A 21,892-nucleotide genomic window follows, 5' to 3' on the forward strand; every position below is an offset into this window, starting at 1 on the left:
TCTCACATGTGGGAAGAGATTCCCAATGCCCTTAGGGAATCCATGTATCAGCGGGTGATCGAACACTGAGTATCCATCTACATGGTGGTGGAAACCCATTTTCGACGTGAGATGTACCTTAAGGGAGCTGAGTGAAAGTTTTGACCTCTTGAGATCTAAAATGTTGTGTAAAATAAGAGAGAGGGAAGATGAAGTTGGGTCTATGTGCTTATAATGACAACACACTTGGAATCATTTCCATTTTGTAGGTACGTACATCGAGTGGTCAACTTTCAGCTGTGTAGAAACACGTCTTTCACCTTGTCAGAGTATTCTGCCTCTGAGCCTTGGATCCAAGAAGGAGCCAAGCCTGGAGACAGATGACCTGCAGGTTGGGGTGAAGGATCAGCCCATTGTTTTGAGAGAGCAGGTAAGGAATGGGTCAAAGAGGAACTGGAGAACATATTACCATCTGTGTCAGGTAAGGGAACCAGACTTGTCTTGGCCAGGAGGGGGCAATCAGGATAACTGTCCCTTTGTCTCATTGAATTTTCAACAGTACCTTGGATAGAAGAGGAAACCGGGGAAAGGCATACAAGAGGTTCCCATCCTATGGGAGGAAGAAGGCATCTCCCAGTGAATGTTTCTCCAGACTGGCCCTGGAGCAATAACAAGGACATTTCTTGTTTCGGTAAGTAGCGAAGAGATCCATAGTCGGGGTTCCCCAAAGGGCAAATATATTTTGAAGCACCTCTGAGTTCAGTTGCCATTCATGGTCGTGAGAAAAATTCCAACTGAGACTGTCAGCTGTCAAGTTCTGTATCCCTGGTACATAGACAGCTGAGATAAGCACATTGTGATGGATGCATCAATTCCAAAGTTTGAGTGCTTCAGTGCAGAGGGAGGGACATCTGGCACTCCCCTGGTGATTTATGTAAAACATACAGGTCATATTGTCCATCATGACCTTAGTGTGAGTGTTCTTGATGGAAGGCAGAAAGTGTGCACAGGCATTCCTGACAGCTCTTAGCTCCAAAGATTGATATGGAGGATCACTTCTGTGAAAGGCCACTTGTGCACTGAACCTTGTGGCTGTATAGGTGAGCTCCCCAGCCAACTAGGGAGACATCCATCCCATTTCAAGTGAAAGGCATCCACCGTTAGAGTCAGCGTCAGTGGCGGTTGCACGAATGGAATGCCTGCTCGGATATTGGATGGGTCTTTCCTCCAATCCAGGGAGTGCTTTACTGTGAAGGGCAGTGATAACAGTTTGGTTAATCTGTCCCTGTTAGGGGACTAGACAGATGTGAGCTGCATCTAAAGACACTTCATGAACATCTGGGCATTTGGAATGACAAAGGTGTTTGCTGTCATATGACCTAGCAGCTGCAGGCAGTTCCTAGCTGATGTTTGGGGCTAGTCTGGACTGTCTCTATGAGACTTGTAAGGGTGGTAAGTCTGTGTAGTGGGAGGAATGCTCTCACTTGTACTGCATTGAGGTTGGCGCTGATAAACTCCAGTCGCTGTACTGGGTTTAGTGTGCTGCTATGATGGAGAGAAGGCTGGAGAATACCCTGAGTGGAGCAGTCTGTACTGATAAAGGTCCTACCTAAAGGTAAACCATAGGAATCTCCTGTATGACAGTTATATCGAGATATGGAAGTAGGCATTGTGTAGATCAAGGGCCAGAAATCAATCTCTTTGCTCTAGAGCTGGAATAATGGCTGTGAACATGACCATCTTGAACTTCTGTGCCTTCCCATATTTGTTTAATGCCCTTAGATCTAGAATGGGCCTCCAACTCCCTTCTCCTTGGGGATCAGGAAATAGTGGGAGTAAAACCACTTGCTCCTGAGTTGTGCCAGGACTGGTTCTATGGCCCCTGGGCATAACAAATGATCTATTTCCTGATGAAGTAGGTTCTGTTGAAAAGGGTGCCTGAAGGAGGATGGGGAAGGAAAGTTGGGGGAAGGATGTGAATTGAATTGCGTAACCCTTCGAAATAATCTTCAGGACCCATCTGTCAGAGGTGATATTCTCCCAACAGCTGTGAAAGAGGGCCAGGGTGACTTCTGAAGGGGAGTAACAGATGTGTATATGGCTGCTGATGTTGCAAGGTGTAATTGTTCAGGACCTCGACTAACCCATCAAAAGTGCTTAGAAGAGGCAGTCTGAGAGGTTGCGGATTGGGGTGCTGACTGATTCCCTTTTTGAGCTCTGGTCCTCTTATGCTGTGGCTCGTAACCATGCTGAGATGGTGGGTTTTGAGGAGGTTGTGACCTGTGCTGTGGCTGAGAGCTATATCTTCTCTTCTGTTCTGCAATGTAGATTCCCGGGGAGTGTAATGTGGCCCAGAATCCTTCAAGGTGTGGAGAGAAGAATCTGTTTTCTCCATGAAGAGCTTGGGCCCTTCAAACTGGAGATCTTCTTTGGACAACCCAGAAAGTTGTAACTAAGAAGCCTGCCTCATTACCACTGTCATGGAGACCAAACGAGCCACTATATTAGCTACGTGCAGTGCCATCTGTAGCACCATTATGGCCATTAACTGACCCTCTCTGACAATGGCCTGAAACTGCTCCTTTTGCATCTCCAGTAAACTTTCCAGAAACGCATTGAGTTTCCCATAATTAATAAAATCACATTTATTAATAATTAATCATATAATTACCAGGACAGCTTGGTAATTTATGACTCTAAACTGTTACGTTACCAACAAATACGCAATCCTTCCAATCCCGATCGGATGGGGTTGACTTGGCATGATGTTGCTTGCCTCATGCCTTAACTGCATCCATTATATAGAGTTGGGTTGCGGATTTTGAAACAGGGAGTATGCCTCTTTGGTAGAGATGTAGTATTTTTTGTCAGCTCTCTCGCTGGTTGTTGCGATGGAGGCTGGTGTCTGCCAGACAAATTTGGCAGATCTAGAATCGGCTCATTAATTGGGAGGGCAATCTGGATGAAGAGAAGGTGTACAGAATATGCACCAGCTTGTGATGTGTATCTGCCACCTCCTGTAGGGGAATGTGTATCTCAGCCACCCTCTTGGTATGATCCTGAAAGTTTTTAAAATTATCACCTATTGATGGAGGGGTCATTACACCCTCATCTGGTGGAGATGAGAAGTTTGCTGGAGAAGTAGCTTCCCCTTTGAACCCTTCTTCCTGTTCTGCAAAAGCTTCCTCCTCTCCTGGCTCAGGAGCTCTGGACAGCAGGGCTGTAGGAGACCATCTGGTGGACTCTCTCCGAGAGACACTGAACAGCTGTGATGTCTACGTCACCTAAAGATCCCAATATGGCCATGGAGATGGGGGAAGGGCATGGGCAGTGGCGTTACCCCAGGGGCCTATACCACAATTGTGGGTCAGCTCGATGGAGTTGAGAAGTCCCCTTGTATTGTGGCAGTGGGTCACGATGAGGGTCCAGAGAAATGACCTCCTCCTTGTCACTGTCAGACTCATCACTGGATAAGAGCGGTGACTGGGGTATTGGTGATACATGGCCTGGTGCCGAGAGTGATTCCGGCACTAGGATGTGCTTGGTATCAGAGCCCCAGTATCAAGTAATGGGGATTGCTGTTCTTCCTCAATTGTCAGGGTACCGGAGCTCATGCAATATCATGGGCTCGCTTGGCACTGCAGAGGATTGTCAGTGGTATGTTATCAGTACCAATGGTTGAGAAGGTGCAGAGCACTCCCTAGATGCGAGTTTTGTTGCACCCGGTACCAAAGGTTTTCTCAGTGCTGCTGTTTTAGAGATGGTATGGTAATTGTCTTTCTCCGTGGGGGTGGGGGGGGCGGTATTGCTGACTTAGAAGCCTAGCCCCTGGCATCATAGTGGAGGCCCCCTTCTGGGTACCGTGCTTCAGCGCTGCTGGTGCCGTGGGTATCAAGGTGGTTGCACTGGGGAACTCGGGCTGGCCAACCACTCGGAGCCCTTTTTATGAGCCTTTAGAGGGGGAGTCTGCTGTTTTTTTTCGCAACTCTATCCCCTTTGAAGTTAAAGGCTCTGGGGATGATCCAGAGTTGGCACCAGAGTCCCCTGGAGACTGAAGTGTCTTCTCCATAAGGAGGAGTTTTAACTTCAGTTTCCAGTTCCTGCAATACCGCAGCTCTAGCTGGTGGCAGAGGGATCATTTCCGAGGGATATGGGACTCTCCGTGGCACCAGACACAGTGAGACTGTTTGGCTATTAAAGGAATCAATTCCTTGCAGGAGAGGCATCTCTTGAAGCTGGAAGAGCCAGGCATGCCCCTGCAGGGGGCCTATCACCCTCTAGCAGTGAGGGATGCTGAAGAAATTGTCTTCTTTCTTCCTCTTCTTCTTTTCCTCTCTCTCTTTTCTTTTTTAAGTGATTTTTTTTTTAAAAAGAATGTCTTCTAAATGCTCTGGGGGAGGGGAGAATCACCCTAGACAGGGCAGTAAACAAATTCTTTTTCTTTTTTAATCCCAATGGGGTAAAAGGGAAATGCTAACTATTAAGGAGAAGAAAAGAAACAAAAACAGTACTATTTATGCTTATGATGCAGATAAGGAAGGGACAACTGCTTTCTCCATTTGAGGACAAAGGCAGTTGAGAAGGAACTGAGGGGGCTTCACTCCTGCAGTGCTAGATAGCCTTGAGGCAGACCATGAGGGAGGAAGAGCCTATGTGTGGGCTCAACAGACACTGCTACCAAAAATCTCCTATTAAGGGCACAGCTACACCTACAGTGGAGCACCTATAGGGACACTATATGAAGAACCAGCACCAGTCTGTGTGGATTATAGAGAATCATAGAATATCAGGATTGGAAGGGACCTCAGGAGGTCATCTAGTCCAACCCCCTGCTCAAAGCAAGACCAATCCCCAACTAAATCATCCCAGCCAGGGCTTTGTCAAGCCTGACCTTAAAAACTTCTAAGGAAGGAGATTCCGCCACCTCCCTAGGTAACGCATTCCAGTGTTTCACCACCCTCCTAGTGAAAAAGTTTTTCCTAATATCCAACCTAAACCTCCCCCACTGCAACTTGAGACCATTACTCCTCGTTCTGTCATCAGCTACCACTGAGAACACTCTAGATCCATCCTCTTTGGAACCCCCTTTCAGGTAGTTGAAAGCAGCTATCAAATCCCCCCTCATTCTTTTCCGCAGACTAAACAATCCCAGTTCCCTCAGCCTCTCCTCATAACTCATGTGTTCCAGTCCCCTAATCATTTTTGTTGCCCTCCGCTGGACATTTTCCAATTTTTCCACATCCTTCTTGTAGTGTGCGGCCCAAAACTGGACACAGTACTCCAGATGAGGCCTCATCAATGTCGAATAGAGGGGAATGATCACGTCCCTCGATCTGCTGGCAATGCCCCTACATATACATCCCAAAATGCCATTGACCTTCTTGGCAACAAGGGCACACTGTTGACTCATATCCAGCTTCTCATACACCGTAACCCCTAGGTCCTTTTCTCCAGAACTGCTAGTGAGCCATTCAGTCCCTAGTCTGTAGCTGTGCATGGGATTCTTCCGTCCTAAGTGTGGGACTCTGCACTTGTCCTTGTTGAACCTCATCAGATTTCTTTTGGCCCAATCCTCCAATTTGTCTAGGTCCCTCTGTATCCTATCCCTACCCTCCAGCGTATCTACCTCTCCTCCCAGTTTAGTGTCATCTGCAAACTTGCTGAGGGTACAATCCACACCATCCTCCAGATCATTTATGAAGATATGGAACAAAACCGGCCTGAGGACCGACCCTTGGGGCACTCCACTTGATACCGGCTGCCAACTAGACATGGAGCCATTGATCACTACCCGTTGAGCCCGACAATCTAGCCAACTTTCTATCCACCTTATAGATTATCCTGAACCAACTCGGTTTGTATTCCGAGAGAGGTGGTTACCCTTTTCATAAATTTCTGGTACATTTTATAATTATCAAGGTCAGGGGAAGAGGATTCTGAAACAGGAGCCTCATCTGTAAATAATGAGGAAGTACTGAGTGAAAGGATTAGTGTCAATCTGGTCTACTGTCTGCTGAACATCAGGACGGTCAGAAACTGGAGGGATATTCTCTTTCAGCTGCTGGGTACCAGTGCTGGTACACAGAATGGTAATAGGTAGAGAATGGCACTTTGATTGAGACCCAGCAGAATGCTGACTATCAGAAGATGACCTGGAGCCTGGAGAAACCACTCAGATTCCAGAAAGTCCACTCCTGTACTTCATGCAGAACCATGCCCAACTCCAAAGGAAGCTATGCCTCAGTCTGCTCCTGTAAAAGTCATGGTGCCAGGGCCTTGACCTGCACAATGAGGAATAAGGAGATGCTTAAGATCTTCTGTAATGAGATTCCAATATTTAGGATCCCACTTCTAGTTTCAAGAAGATCCAGCATTGGAATGCCAAGCTGGCAAGGTACTGTGTGCAGCAGATGGGTTGTGAGACCTTAACCAACATAAGATGGAGAGTACCAGAGGAAGCATCTGGGGCTTTCTTGATGAAGGGACCTGCTGGACAATAGAGCTTCAAGACTCTGGCACTACTTACAAAGGCTCAGTTCCCAATGGCACTGAATATGTCAGTGCCAAGGAGGATGCCAGTACCATGGTTAGAGGTATAGGCAGAGCCTGGACACTGTCCTGCACGAATGGTAATCCAGCAGCAACAGGCAAAAAATATCACTGGCTGATGCGTACACCTCAGGTGTTGTAGATACCAAAACAGTAACATGCATCGCAGCAGAAGTCTATGCTGTTGAACATCTCAGCCAAGAAGTCAATGCTGTTGAATGTCTTGACTGACCATGAGGTGTTGGAGTCGACAACTCTGCGTTGCTCGAATGTGGAAATACTGGGAAGAGCCTCACAGGTGCTGTCTTAGCTCTAACCTCACTAGTGGTCTTTTGAAGAAGACGACAATGAAGACGATGACAACTTTTTCTGGATGAAGAGGCTGAGGTGCTGGATGACTTCTGCTGCTTGCATGGTACTGGCGATAGAGAATGATGTCTTCTCCCTGGCTCTTTTTGACATGCGGAGGCCACCAATTCTGGCGGTGTGCTTAGAGAGTCGAATCTGAATCCCTGTATGGTCAAGTGGCTGAGTTCCAAATGGGGACACAATGCTGCTTCCACCAGGACATCTCAAAGTAAAACTGCCCTCAACTTCTTTGACCTGGTTTTAAATCCCCTACAAATAGGGTACTTATGCCTAATGTATCCTTCCCACTTCAAGCAGTGGGCGTGAGAATCAGTGTCTGTCATAGATTTGCTACAGTCAACAGCACTTAAATCCCAAGGTTTAAGACATGCCCTGGTACTGAAAATAAAACTCGAAGAAAAACAAGAAAATATTTGAAAATTAGTGCCACTATCTGAACTACAGCTATACTAAACCATTTACAGTGAAAGAATGCTAAAAAGATTTCTAATGGGAAAGTGTGAGAGAAGCTAACACTGTTCATCTAGGTGTGGCAAGAGAAATTGAGAGGGCGAGGGCAGCTCTGCCCATTTATGCCCTTAGCTACAATCATGAGTGTGCAGCAAAAGTACATGTACCACCTTGACAGGTACCGCTATGGGAATATGTTCTCTGGCTTTGATGAACTAGTGCACACACAACCAAGGTGGAATGGACAGGTGCAAGCACTTCAAGACACAGGGACTATAGTGGATCACAAATTGAATGAGTAAAAAGTGTGATGCTGTTGTGGAAATGGCAAATGTCATTCTGGGAAGTATTAACAGGAATGTCATATGTAAAACAAGAAAGGAAAATGTTCCATCCTAACTATTGTCTACATAGCTAGAAAGTTAAGTCCCGAATCAGGTTACTTTTTTTCGAGGTTGTGGAATCCCCATCATTGGAGGTTTTAAGAACAGGTTACCTTTCAGGAATTATCTAGGTATACTTAATCCTACCTCAATGCAGGGGGATGGACTAGTCGACTTCTCAAGTTCCCTTCCAGCCCTATGATTGTATGCTCCCAGCTGACTAAAGTGTACCTGGTCTTACTTGTTTTAATTAAAATACAAACTCCTACCTTTGCAAATTGGTGGTTGTGACCATTCTCCATCTTCACAAGTTACATAATTCAATCCCATACTTTCAAATCCTTCCTGACATTTATATTGCACTCTAGCACCAGGCAGATACCTTCTCTCCTCATTATTTATAATATCAGCTTTGGCAACTGCAGGTGGAGTGCTACATCTTGCATCTGAAAAGGGAGAGAGACAAATAAACATACTAGTAGTGAAACTCTATTAATGTAATATCTTATTTTCATGAAATATGTTATGTTCCAATAAATGAAGGTTATTTGCTTCTAATCAAAGTTCTTTGAGATATTGGAAGTTCTCTGCATATTCACACATGTGGGGTATTGTGCTGCCTAATTATGCTTAATGGTTGAACCTTCTCCAAGCAGCATCTGTTAAAGTGCTTATGCACACTCCTTCTATCCCTTCCCTCTCTGTCTCTGAACATTCTGAGGATGAAGATACATAACGGGTCATGGCACACTCTATCACCTCAGTTCCTTTCACTGCCAACCCAGAGGTACAGCGCAAAAGGACTCTGAGGAAGAGGGGAAAGTGGGTGTGAAATGTGAATATGAATAGCCATTTAAAAAAAAACTCTGTTTTACAAGTAACCTTCATTTCTTCTTCCAGTGGCTCTCCATATTCCCACTTATGGATAGTTTGAAAAGCAATGAGGAAAATAAACTGGAGGACATCACAGAGCACTGCTCTACCAAATCTAGTATCTGTCCTAGAAGCCAAATTGAGAATATAATGATTAGTAAAGTGTGCACAGAAGTCCACGTTGCAACCCTACCAATTACAAGAAAAGGGACTTGCTTAAGGCAAGCAAAAGACACTACCACAGCTCTAGTGGAATGAGATAAAAGTATCCTAGATACAAGAATTTGTTAACATGTAACATTCAACAATTCATTATTCATATTAGGAAAAACTTTTTCACTAAGAGGGTGGTGAAACACTGGAATGTGTTACCTAGGGAGGTGGTGGAATCTCCTTCCTTAGAAGTTTTTAAGGTCAGGCTTGACAAAGCCCTGGCTGGGATGATTTAACTGGGAATTGGTCCTGCTTCGAGCAGGGGGTTGGACTAGATGACCTTCAGGGGTCCCTTCCAACCCTGATACTCTATGATTCTATGATTCTATTTAATCCATCTAGAAATAGTTTGGAGAGACACAGTCTGACCCCTGAGACTTTTAGCATAAAACATGAATAACATAGATTATTTTCAAAACCTTTTTGCTTTATTTAAATAATATGCAAGAGCTCTTCTTAAATCCAAAGTACATAAAACAGATTTTCCCTTCTTAGCATGTGGCCTTGGAAAAAAATGTCAGGAAATTAATTATCTGTCTTATGTGAAATTCAGAAAGTCATTTTGGCAAAAGTCTGGGATCAAGGCTAAGAACCATCTTATCATTATGAAAAGACTTAAAGTAGGAATCACCATCAAGGCATTGAATTCACTCAGCCTTCTGGCTGATGCCATGGTAATAATGATTGCTGCCTTAAATATTAAAAATAAAAAACACTCAGCCAAGGGTTCAAAAGGTGGTTTCATCAATGTAGATAAAACCAGCTTAAGACTCCAAGAAGGGACAGGATCCCTCAAAGAGCATACATATTAGATACCTTCCTTCTCAAATTTATTATCCATATTATGCACCAACTGCAATCTACTATCAACCAAAATATGGTAAGCTATAATAGCTGAAAAATGAACTTTCAAAGATGAGTTAGATAACCCTTCAGTTTTTAAGTATATTAAATCATCCACAACACAAGGTGTCAAGGTTCCTCCCCCACTCTGAACTCTAGGGTACAGATGTGGGGACCTGCATGAAAAACCTCCTAAGCTTATCTTTACCAGCTTAGGTCAAAACTTCCCCAAGGTACAAAATATTCCACCCTTTGTCCTTGGATTGGCCGCTACCACCACCAAACAGATACTGGTTACTGGGGAAGAGCTGTTTGGAAACGTCTTTCCCCCCAAAATACTTCCCAAAACCTTGCACCCCACTTCCTGGACAAGGTTTGGTAAAAAGCCTCACCAATTTGCCTAGGTGACTACAGACCCAGACCCTTGGATCTTAAGAACAATGAACAATCCTCCCAACACTTGCACCCCCCCTTTCCAGGAAAATGTTGGATAAAAAGCCTCACCAATTTGCATAGGTGACCACAGACCCAAACCCTTGGATCTGAGAACAATGAAAAAGCGTTCAGTTTTCTTACAAGAAGACTTTTAATAGAAATAGAAGTAAATAGAAATAAAGAAATCACCCCTGTAAAATCAGGATGGTAGGTACCTTACAGGGTAATTAGATTCAAAACGTAGAGAACCCCTCTAGGCAAAACCTTAAGTTACAGAAAAGATACACAGACAGAAATAGTTATTCTATTCAGCACAATTCTTTTCTCAGCCATTTAAAGAAATCATAATCTAACACGTACCTAGCTAGATTACTTACTAAAAGTTCTAAGACTCCATTCCTGGTCTATCCCCGGCAGAAACAACATATAGACAGACACACAGACCCTTTGTTTCTCTCCCTCCTCGCAGCTTTTGAAAGTATCTTGTCTCCTTATTGGTCATTTTGGTCAGGTGCCAGCGAGGTTACCTTTAGCTTCTTAACCCTTTACAGGTGAGAGGAGCTTTCCCCTGGCCAGGAGGGATTTCAAAGGGGTTTACCCTTCCCTTTATATTTATGACACAAGGTATGGAAGCTGAGACAGGAGAATCAGATTTTTTCCTGCATCCAAGCCACAAATCTGGACTATTTCAAATAAGACCAATGACTTCAAACTGTAAACTGACTCAAATGAGACTCCCTCCTCCTCCTCATCCTCCATTATTTGACACATTTGAATTTCCCCTCATTGATGGTGAAGGGGGAATTGAACTGGACTCCTCAAAGGATAACTGCTCTGACTGACCACCACCACCAGTCCAGAAGGCAGGCTGACTAGTGTTAGAACATTGTTCAGATTTGGCCTGTAGACCTGGGACATCCAATGCTGCATTGGTCTTATTTTGAGATGCACAAATGGAGTCTTACAAGTAGTCACCACCATGAGACCCAGGAAGAAAATTATTTTCTGAGTTTGATATATTTTAATGTTTAAAACATTGCGCTATTTTTTTAAAAAAATCTGTTCTCTGGTAAGATTTTTCGCTGCTGCTGTGTGCACTAAGGAGCACATGAATAAAATTATGTGATTTGGGTAGAGATTTGACCTTTTGACATTCAGATTTAGCTCCACGTTTCAACAGCCGATCATCCAAATATGTAAACAAAAATATCCTGTTTTCTCAAATGTGATGCTACAACAGAGAGACATTTCATAAACACTCTTGGTACCGTGGACAGGCCAAATGCGAAGACCTTGTATGGGAAATGGCGTCCGGCTACCAATAAGTGAAAATACTTTCAATGACTGTGTCAGATAGAAATATGAAAATATTTGTCCTTTAAATTGAGAGTCGCAAACCAATCCATAGCTGAAAGTGAAAGCATTATGGAGGCCAAAGTTAACATATGGAACCAAAACATCCAAATGTACTTGCTCAGATTTCTGAAATCTAAAATTGGATGAAACTAGCCAGTGTTTTTTCTGCACCTGAAAGTATCTTTAATAAAATCCCTGTTCAGATACCTCATTGCAGCACATATAAGCAGTAATTTCTACACTTCTGAAAGTAGCAAGGCCTTGTGAAAAGGTTCACTGGAAAGGGATGATAGGGGGAATTGAAGGGGTTAGTTTCTCTAACTGAATGGCATAGCCTTTGTCTCTAATTTCTATGACCCATTTATCTGATGTAATAAACCTTCATTTGCTGATAAAATTGGCTAGCCTGTCTCCATAAGAGGAAGGGACAAGTCATTGCAGTTTCATTTTCTACTCTTGATATCACATCAAAGCTGAAGCCTGGTGTTCAACGAAGATGACAGGGAGGATGCGGATTATTTTGATTTAGGCCTCAATTTGAAAGACCTCTTCTTGTGTTACCTCTGGAAAAATGTAGCCCACTGGTGTCGTTGCTGACATCTTTGATTTGACAAGAAATAAGCCAAAGAAGATTGTGGATAATAATGTCTCTGATTATGGAAAGAAGGTATAGAAAGTATCCTCTTAATAGAAGAAATCAAACACAAAGAGCAGGCTGTCATTCTTTTCTCCTTCAGTTTTCCCAACAACTCATCTGTCTTTTTACTTAAAGGACCATCCCTTTCGAAGGGGAGATCCTCTATCTTCATTCTAGTATTCAGAGCCAGAGTAAGAAAGCAAACCCAAGCATGTGTCCTGAGAGTAACTTCAGAAGCCAATGCTCTGGCAGAAGAGTCTGAAGTATTAAGGAAGGCCCTGAGTGTGTGCTTTGCTACATTTTGACCCTCCATTAGGATTTCATTTGCCAAATTCTGTATGCCATCTGGCAAATCCTGCAGAAACAATGCTATCTTTTTCCATAGGTGGAATTGATAGCAGGCCATAACTGCTTGATAACTTTCCACCCTAATACTAAGAAAGGAAGAAGAAAACACCTTCTCCCCAAGGAAGCAATATTTTCCCCCTATCAGTAGGAGTGAAATATGCTTGTCCAGATCTCAAACTGCTAATGGCAATAGCCACCACCACTGAATTAGTTACAGGATGTGTGTGAAAATATGAAAACACTTCATCCTGATTATCTTATATAATTTGACTGCCTTCTTAGAGATAAGCTGGCAAGAGGCAGAAGTGGAACAAACAATCTTAGCAGGCTGCAGCAGAATTAGTAGTGACATCCTACTCTTGGAGGTAGCACCAAGAGCTTCCTCCAAACACTAGAGGGGAGGTTTCTTCCATGGCTATGGATTATAAATTCAACATGGACACCATGTGATCCATCAGGTCATGAAACTCTGCTGCCATGAGAAGGGGAAGAGGCAGAATTCTCCCCCACATTCTCATCCAGTGACAAATCAGAAGAGTAATCTGTGTCAGCATGTTTTTATTTTAAAAGAGGAGCTATCTCCTCATCTTCTTCAGACAGAGTATCAGGCAGCAGACAGAATATCTGTAACTAGATGCAGACAGTAACTAGAGGCAAGGATTCTCCACAGCCAGATCCTTTATAGATGAATCATCATATCTCCATCCATATGGAAAACAACTATAAAGTTACTGCATCAGCACTCAATAAGGCCATGGAGCCTAGGGCTGCCAATCTCCACAGCAACTTGTATTCAGAACATATCCACAGGAGGAGGCACAAACTGGGAAGAAACAGTTCTCTTTATTCTTCCTCTATCTTCGATTAAATAATGGAATTGATTCTGGATGTGTGATGGAGTGTAATGGAGACAGCAATGGACCTGGAGGGTGGAGAGAAATAAATGGAGAGAAAGCTGTTTGTGGATACCATGTAGGAGGCTGAGGAGGAGAAAGAGGTAGAGATGGATCAAGAGAGAAACTAATAATCTCTGCCCTTCTTTTCTCAGGTGAAGATGACCCAGACCTTGGAACTGGTGAAGACTGCCTTCCTTTGTTTCTCACTTAGATCTGAAGAGCATTTATAACTGAATGATTGTACATCAGCCACTGAAGTAAAAGTCCTCTTTGGATCCAAAGATGGACCTGAAACTGGAGCAGATGTCGAAGCCAGAGTGGAAGACCTGGATGACACATGATCTGGTGAAATATTCAGATCCACCCACTTGGTCCTTGAAGCTGAAATCAGAACTGGCCTGGATTTCAGAGCCAGAGCAGCCCTGTCAGAGTCAGACAGATCTGAAAACTTTCATCAGTGGGATCTGGCACTGTTAACAGTGGCCAACTTCTCCCTTACCAGCTTCTTCAGAATTGACAGTCAGGGCTGATAACGTGGCTCTTGAAGCTGTAATAAGCAGCCTGCTTTCTCCATCAACAATGCCTTTAAATCCCTGACTGCTTGAGTAGCAGGACCCAGAGTTGGACCCAAAGAAGGCTCTGATTTCCAGACAAAACACCCATTGACTTAATGACCTAAAGGAGAGAAAAGACTGCTGAACTGAGCTCTGTATACTGACAAGTACATCTTGAGAATTGTAATATGCTAAAAAGGAAGAGGGTGAGCACCCATTTTATATTTTTTAAATTAATTAATATTCTTAGCAGCTTGCAAAAAAGATTTATTGTTCTACCTTTTTTTTTTCCTTTTGGCAAACACTGATTCCTCCCAATCCCCTCTGTATTTGAAATGATCAGTGCATAAGTTAGCTACTTATTGTTTCTGCATCAGCATTCTGTAATCTATTCTATCTGTCTGACCTATCCAGGTGGTCTCTGAGTGTCTATAATAATAAGAAGAAATGAGTAACTAGATTCTTTAAAGTTAGATCAAATTGCTCACTGTACCTTTACACACAGGTTGTGTGGACCAATTCCCTGCTTTACACATAACATCTGGTGATCCATGGATGATAAAACCAGGATGGCATTGATAACGTACTGTTTCACCAGGCTTATAACTTTGCTTCACTCTTCCTTCAGTCTGAGCATTGATAATATTTGTGTAACCCTTCTGCCAGGCCAAGTTGATAGCAGCAAGGGCCGGGTTCAGTACACAGGGGTTCCCTCTCATCAAAGCAAATGCAAAACTGGCTCGAGCCCCCACCCAGGGACCTGGGAAAATCTTACACACCCCCTGGGCGCCTCAAAGAGGCAATACTTCCCCTCTCGCAAGCACAGAGTCTTGGTGTAGTAGAGAATCTTTAATAACATGAGGTAAACAACATCAGCATTAAATTGGGGAAACACCACAACTAGTGTTCATTAACCAAACCATGAGCAAAGACCCACCCCAGAAAATTGGGCCACATCCTTTCCCTCGGGTTCTTGAGTCCCAGAACCCAAATGTCTCTTGAGTCCAGCAATCCACAAATCACCCAAAGTCCAAAAAGTCCAGCCCCAGAGTTCAAAAGTTCATCTGCAGAGTGTTACTCCCCAGTCTGGCTAAAATGTGCCTGTGTGTGGGGGAAAGAGGTAAGGGGCACCTTACGTGTCCTGAAGCTAACTGCCCCACAGGGCTCTGCTCTGCTACGCTGTCTCACGAACGGCTCTGCTCCACCACGACTGGCTCCGCTCTGCACAGCTCGCCGTCTCACGAACAGCTCTGCTCAGCTCGCCGTCTCATGAACACACCGCTGTCTCACGAACAGCTCTGCTCTACCACGACCGGCTCCGCTCAGCTCACCGTCTCACGAACAGCTCTGTTCAGCTCGCCGTCTCACGAACAAACCGCTGTCTCACGAACAGCTCCGCTCCACCACGACCGGCTCCATTCTGCACAGCTCGCTGTCTCACAAACAGCTCTGCTCACCTCGCCGTCTCACAAACACTCCGCCAGCCTATCCACGAACAGCACCGCTGCACTCTAGATCTTCCGGCTCCCCACTACTTGACACAGTGCTCAGTGATTTCAGCTCATAGTAGTGGGAGCCTTAGTGCTGGTGCACCATAAGGCCAAAGCGAATGCAGCACAGTACCTGTAGCAAGATTCTTAATAGACCCAAAATTAGCTCTGACATTCCACAGTGGAGAGAGACAGAGGTGCAATTGGTGCTTCAGGCCCTCAAAAAGGGGCCCACACCACCAGGTACTAATACCTGTCTCAAGTCTCTCTCAATTCACAGAGTTTTGGAACCCACGTCCCTTGCCTAGCGAGTGCTACTCAGTTGATGGTGAGTCCCTCCATCATAACAAAAGGCCAAGTACAGTTCCAAGCACAGTTCCCATAATCAGGGTAATAACAATTTATTCTTCCCGCCCCAATAACAGAGACACTGGGGATCCCACAACAGCCAAAGTGACCATTTGGGCAGTTATGGACTCATTCTAGGTGGGGTGGGTATGCCTATGCAAATGAGATCAGCCCCTGAAGTTCTTTTCCACAACTTGCCACACCTCACCACCAGATGTCAGGGTGGAGCCCATCCTGACTCTGCTTACATTTGGAACATCGGTACATGGTATTTCTGAAAAGACACACACACAAGAGTAAAATGAGTTTAACCCTCCCACAAGCCACTTTTTTTTAGTTAAGCCCTTTGTAACTCTTTATATGGATACCTAATTTTAAATAAAGGTTGCAACCAGAACCTAAACACATGCACTAAGTTGTTGGTGGGCAATGAAACTTACAACATGAGCACTGTTAAAAATCTGTCAGAAAGTTAAACAAACACCAGCCCTAAATACACTAGGAGTTCAGTTACTAATGAAATTTAGTTTGTGCCTATGTCTGAAACCAGTAATTGTAGCTGCTCCTTTTCTTCTGGACACCTCATGCATGGTGTGTCTGCTTCGTTCAACAGAACGAATGATGATAACAGGTTCTGCTCGATAACCATCCAAAGCAGTGCAAACTGAAACAAGTTCATTTTAATCATCTGAGTCAGATGCCACCAGCAGAAGGTTGATTATCTTTTTTGGTAGGTTGGGTTCTGTAATTTCTGCATCGGAATGTTCTTTTAAGACTTCTAAAAACATGCTCTACACCTAGTCCCTCGCAGATTTTGGAAGACTCTTCAGATTCTTAAACCTTGGGTTGAGTGATCTAGCTATCTTTAAAAATCTCACATTGGTACCTTCTTTGTATTTTATCAGATTTGCAGTGAAAGTTCTTAAAAGAAACAACATGTCCTGGGACATCATCCGAGAGTGCTATGACATGAAATATATGGCAGAATGAGGGTAAAACAGAGTAGGAGACATGCAATTCTCCCCCAAGGAGTTCAGTCACAAATTTAATTAATGCATTATTTTTTTAACAAGCATCATCAGCAAGGAAGCATGGAAGCATGTCCCCTGGAATGGTGGCGGAAGCATGAAGAGGCAGATGAACTTTTAGCATAACTGGCACATAAATACCTTGCAATGCCAGCTACAAAAGTGCCATGCAAATGCCTAGTCTTATTTTCAGGTGACATTATAAATAAGAAGCGGGCAGCATTATCTCCTGTAAATGTAAACAAACTTGTTTGTCTTAGCGATTGGCTGAACAAGAAATAGGACTGAGTGGACTTGTAAGTGCTAAAGTTTTACATTGTTTTGTTTTTGAGTGCAGTTATGTAACAAAAAACATCTATATTTGTAAGTGGCATGTACACGATAAAGAGATTGCACTACAGTACTTGTATGAGAAGTGCATATTGAAAAATACTATTTGTTTGCCATTTCATACAGTGAAAATATTTGTAATATAATAAAGATAATATAAAGTGAGCACTGTCGACTTTGTATACTGTGGTGTAATTGAAATCAATGTATCTGAAAATGGAGAAAAACATCCAAAAATATTTAATACATCTCAATTAGTGTTCTCTGTCCCCTGGTATCTGTGCCTTCTTGTGGCGGTACAGCTTGCGTGCTCTAGCAATCCCCAGAGTCTCTGTCAGCGGTGGCTTTTTGCTCCTGGTAGGTTCAACCATGCCGGATTGGTCTGTGGGGGAGGGGCCAGGGCTAACAACCCTGTCCCGTAAAAAACAAAATATGTTGTGGAAACAGCGATGATGATGAATTGGTATTCTATTGTTTAACAGTGCGATTAATCAAGATACATTTTTTTAATCACAATTAATTTTTTTTAGTTAATCGCATGAGTTAACTGATTAATTGACACCCCTGTTTTTTTTCATATGACCCCTACCTCATTCAGTACACAGAATAAATGGTATGTGATCATATTACTGACGACTACCCCAAGGGGGCTGAATTAAGATTCCACAGAGGAAGGATGGTCCAGTGCTTAGTGTGCTAGCCTAGGTCTTGGGAGACTTGGGGCTTGTCTACACTGGCAATTAACAGCGCTGAAACTTTCTCGCTCAGGGGTGTGAAAAAACACTCCCCTGAGCACAGCAAGTTGCAGCACTGTAAAGCACCAGTGTAAACAGTGCCCCAGCGCTGGGAGCTGTGCCTCTCATTGAGGTGGTTTTTTTAGAGTGTCGGGAGAGCTCTCTCCCAGCACTGCGCTGCGACCTCACAAGGCACATTAAACAGGTGTAGAGAAAAGCTACTCAGATGATGAGGGGAATGGAGAGCATATCTATGAGAAAAGACTGGAAGAGTCTGGTTTGTTTAGTTTCACAAAAAGAGGTCCGAGGGGAATACGGTTGTTCTCTATCAATTCATTAGGGGGGTAATTACCAGTGATGGTGAAGAACTATTTAAGCTATGTGACAATGATGGGACAAGAGGTAGTGGATGTAAACCTGGCCATGAACAAATTCAGGCTGAACATTAGAGGAAAGTTTCTAGCATCTGAGGGATGAGGTTCTGAAACAGCTTCCCAATGGAAGTTGTGTGGGCAAACAACTTCTTTAGTTTTAACAGAGATCTGGACAAACTTTTCAGTGCAATTTTATAACTGGGTTGCTTGTGATGGTAGGGGGCAGGTCTCAACAATCCTCGAGCTCACTTCTGGTTTAAATTGAAAGTTCCAAAAGCTCATGCTTCAAGGGTTTGGCCAGCCACTAGCAGGGGTCAGGAAGGGATTTTTGCCCCTTTCCCCCCAACATATTCTGGGACGTTTTTTTCACTTTCCGCTGAAGCATCAGGTGATGGCTGGCTGGAGATTGGAAATTGGTGGGAGTGGGGCCATGGCTCTGAGGTGGCACCAAGCATTCTCTCTTTGCTGGCTGGTTCTTGCTCACATGCTCAGGGTCTTGCTGATTACCATATGTGGGGTAGGGAAGGAATTTTAGCCCAGGTCAGATTGGATATAGTAAGGGGCAGATAGTTAGGGGTTTGAAGGGTGGGGGGTCTCATGAGTTCCCTGAGGACTAAGTTCAGATCCCATGTGGACATGGGAGGGTGTACTTCAGGGTAAAGGTTCTGGAGTCCCGCAAGGAAGCGTTTCGTAGTTGGATGTGTAAACGTCAAGAATCTGTCGATTTTGTCATGGAAGGTGTTAATCGCCGCGAGATGTACTTTGATAGAGCTCAGTGATAACCCTGAATTCTTTAGCTCTACAAGGTAGTCTAGCACCACTGGAAGTGGTGTAGTGTAGGGAGTAAGTCATTTATGTAGGCACCATGCGGAAAAACATTTCCACTTTTGTAGATAAGTTTTTCGCATGGAATCATGTCTGCTGTTCAACAACACATGTTCGACCTGCTCTGAACAGGTTAACTCGTGTGATTAGAACCATGGGGGAGCCACGCTTTCAGATGGAGCTTCTCCAGTTGTGGGTGGAACATCTGACTGTCAGCCTCTGACAGGAGGTCTGGCCTCATTGGAAGAGTTTGTGGAGGATGAATTGACATAACCAGCAGGTAAGGGTACCAAGTCTGTTTGGGCTATGCTGGGGCAATCAAGATGATCTTGGCTTTGTCTTTCCTGGTCTTGCATAGGAGTCTGTGTATTAGTGGGATCGGTGGGAATGCATACATAAGTGTCTTGTCCCACCGGATTAAGATAGCATCCCCCCGGGGACCAAGTCCCACCCTGAAACAAAATAGTGGGCATTTGTGGTTCTGTGCTGTAGCAAATCAGTCAGTCGATGGGAACTCCCATTGATAGAATATCTGTTGTAAGACCGTAGGCTTCAGTTCCCATTCGTGCTCTTGTAAGAACCGTCTACTTAATGTGTCGGCGGTGGTGTTTTGGCATCCTGGTAGGCAAGAAGCTGAGATGTCGATGTGGTGCTCAATACACCAGTTCCATAGTTTCATGGCTTTGGTGCATAGGGAGAGGGATCGCACCCCACCCCTCTTGTCTGTTGATGTAGAACATGCATGCAACATTGTCTGTCATCACTTGAATTGATTTGTTTCTTATGAGTGGTAGAAAGTGAAGACAGTGTATCTTACTGCTCTGAGTTCTAGCAAGTTTATGTGAAGGCATGTTTCCAGTATTGACCACCTGCCTTATATCGTGTGGTGGTCCAGGTGTGCCCTGCCCCCAAGCCCAGTAGGCAGACATCTGTTGTGATCAAGATTGAAGAAGGTCTGTGATGAAAGGAAACACCTATGCAGACGTTTTCTGGTCTTGTCCACCATTGTAGGGATGCTAAAACCTTGGTCGATGGTGTTAACATCATGTTGAGGCTGTGTTTGGTGGGTTTATACTGAATGCAGCCACCTCTGAAGACACCGCATGTGGAATCTTGCGTGTTTTACCACGAATGTGGTGGCAGCCATGTGTCTTAGTAATTGTAGGCATGTCCGTGCCCCAATTCCTGGACAGATGGATATGGTGTCTATGAGATGTTTGATGGTTAAGAATCTGGAATGAGGTAGCGAGGCTCTGGCTTGAGTTGAGTCCAGGTGTGCCCTGATGAATTCTAGTTGTTGTGTGAGTATCAGTGTGGACTCATGAAAGTTTATTTGCAACCCAAGTTTTGGAAGAGGATGATGGTCAGTCATGTTATTGTCTCTGTCTCTATGTATGAGTATCCCTTGATAACGCAATTGTCTATGTAAGGGGAAATTATGATCCCTTGTTTTCACAGGTGAGGTGTGACTACTGCAAGGGTTTTGGAGAACACTCTTGGCGCAGTGGAGAGTCCAAATGGGAGCACTCTGTATTGACAGTGGTCGTGTCCCACTGTGAATAGGAGGAACCATCTGTGAGCCGGATGTAGTGAGATGTGAAAATATGCATCTTGTAGGTCGAGGGCTGAAAACCAGTCTCCCTCTTCCAGTGCTGGGACAGTATGAATTTGTTGAGTTTTCATAGGTCTAGTATCGGTTGCCATCCACCACTTTTCTTCTGGGTCAGAAAATAGTGGAATAAAAACACTTTCCTCTGTATTGTGTTGGTACTGGTTCCATGGCCCTAGCTGTAGTAGACGATATACTTCCAGTCTTAGAAGCTGTTTGTGAGAAAGGTCCCTGAAGAGGGATGGGAAAGGGGGAGGATTGGGGGGGAAAGTAAAAGGGATGAAGTAGCCCGTCTGAACTATTTCTGAGACCCAACGGTCTTGTGTAATATGCTCCCAAGCTTGGTAAAAATGCTGTAGGCGGTGACGAAATGGGCAGGTAAGCACTGGTGTTCAGGGGAGGTCGTTCAGACACTTGACCAAACTTTCAGACTGTGGTTTGTTCCCTGATGGCTGGGATGTTGCTTGTTGTGGTAGAGTCTGCTGGTGTCAAGGTGATCTATTTCTGTGTCTGCCCACCCCGTAAGGCCTGGATTGAGGACGGGTGTATTGAGTATCCTGTTTCATTGGTATGTTTGGTACCACTTCCTTTTGGGGAGTGGTGTAGATATGTCAAGTGTATGCAGGGGTCATTACATAGTCCTTCACGGTGTGTAGGACTTCATCATTTTTTGCCAAAAAGAGTTTGTCCTTATCGAAAGGTAGGCCCTCAACCTTTAGTTGGTGATCTTTTTGTATACCAGATGATAGCAGCCATGAGGCTCTGCACATCACTCTCACTATAGCCATGGCATGGGCTGCAGTATCGGCGATGTCCAGGGAAGCCTGTAGGGCCGTCCTGGTGACCAACTGTCCCTCGACCAGGACTGATTTGAATTGTGCTCTCCTGTCTTCTGGTATGTCCATGGTAAACTCAAAGAGTTTCCTATAATTGTCAAAGTCATATTTAGCCAAGAGGGCACTGTAGTTGGCAATGTGGAATTGTAGCATCTAGGAGGTGTAGACCTTGTGACCTAAAAGGTCTAGATGCTTGTGGTCTTGATCCTGTGGCATAGAACAGTTTTGGGATTGTTTAGCCCGGTGGTTTGCCGCTTCCACCACTAAAGAATTGGGCTGTGGGTGAGCAAACAGGAAGTCCATGCCCTTGCTGGGACATAATATTCATTGTCCACCCTTTTGTGTGTCCGGGGTCTGCCATATTGTCTCTGCAGGCTTGAGGATGGCATTGTTTATGGGCAGGGCAATTTTTGTCGCAGAAGATGGACGTAGA

The 21,892-nt window shown here is 44.3% G+C and overlaps 1 protein-coding gene across 1 annotated transcript in view; it reads right to left on the reverse strand.

Moving 5' to 3' along the window:
• The window catches only part of LOC144269569 (complement factor H-like), a 141,766-nt gene that overhangs the window by 84,727 nt on the left and 35,147 nt on the right, over positions 1-21,892 (reverse strand). The window contains exon 8 of the mRNA XM_077825351.1: positions 8,000-8,176. Coding sequence (XP_077681477.1) covers positions 8,000-8,176 — 177 coding nt within the window. The remainder of the gene's footprint in view (positions 1-7,999; positions 8,177-21,892) is intronic.

This window comes from Eretmochelys imbricata, chromosome 8 (assembly GCF_965152235.1).
Source record: "Eretmochelys imbricata isolate rEreImb1 chromosome 8, rEreImb1.hap1, whole genome shotgun sequence".
NCBI lineage: Eukaryota > Metazoa > Chordata > Testudines > Cheloniidae > Eretmochelys > Eretmochelys imbricata.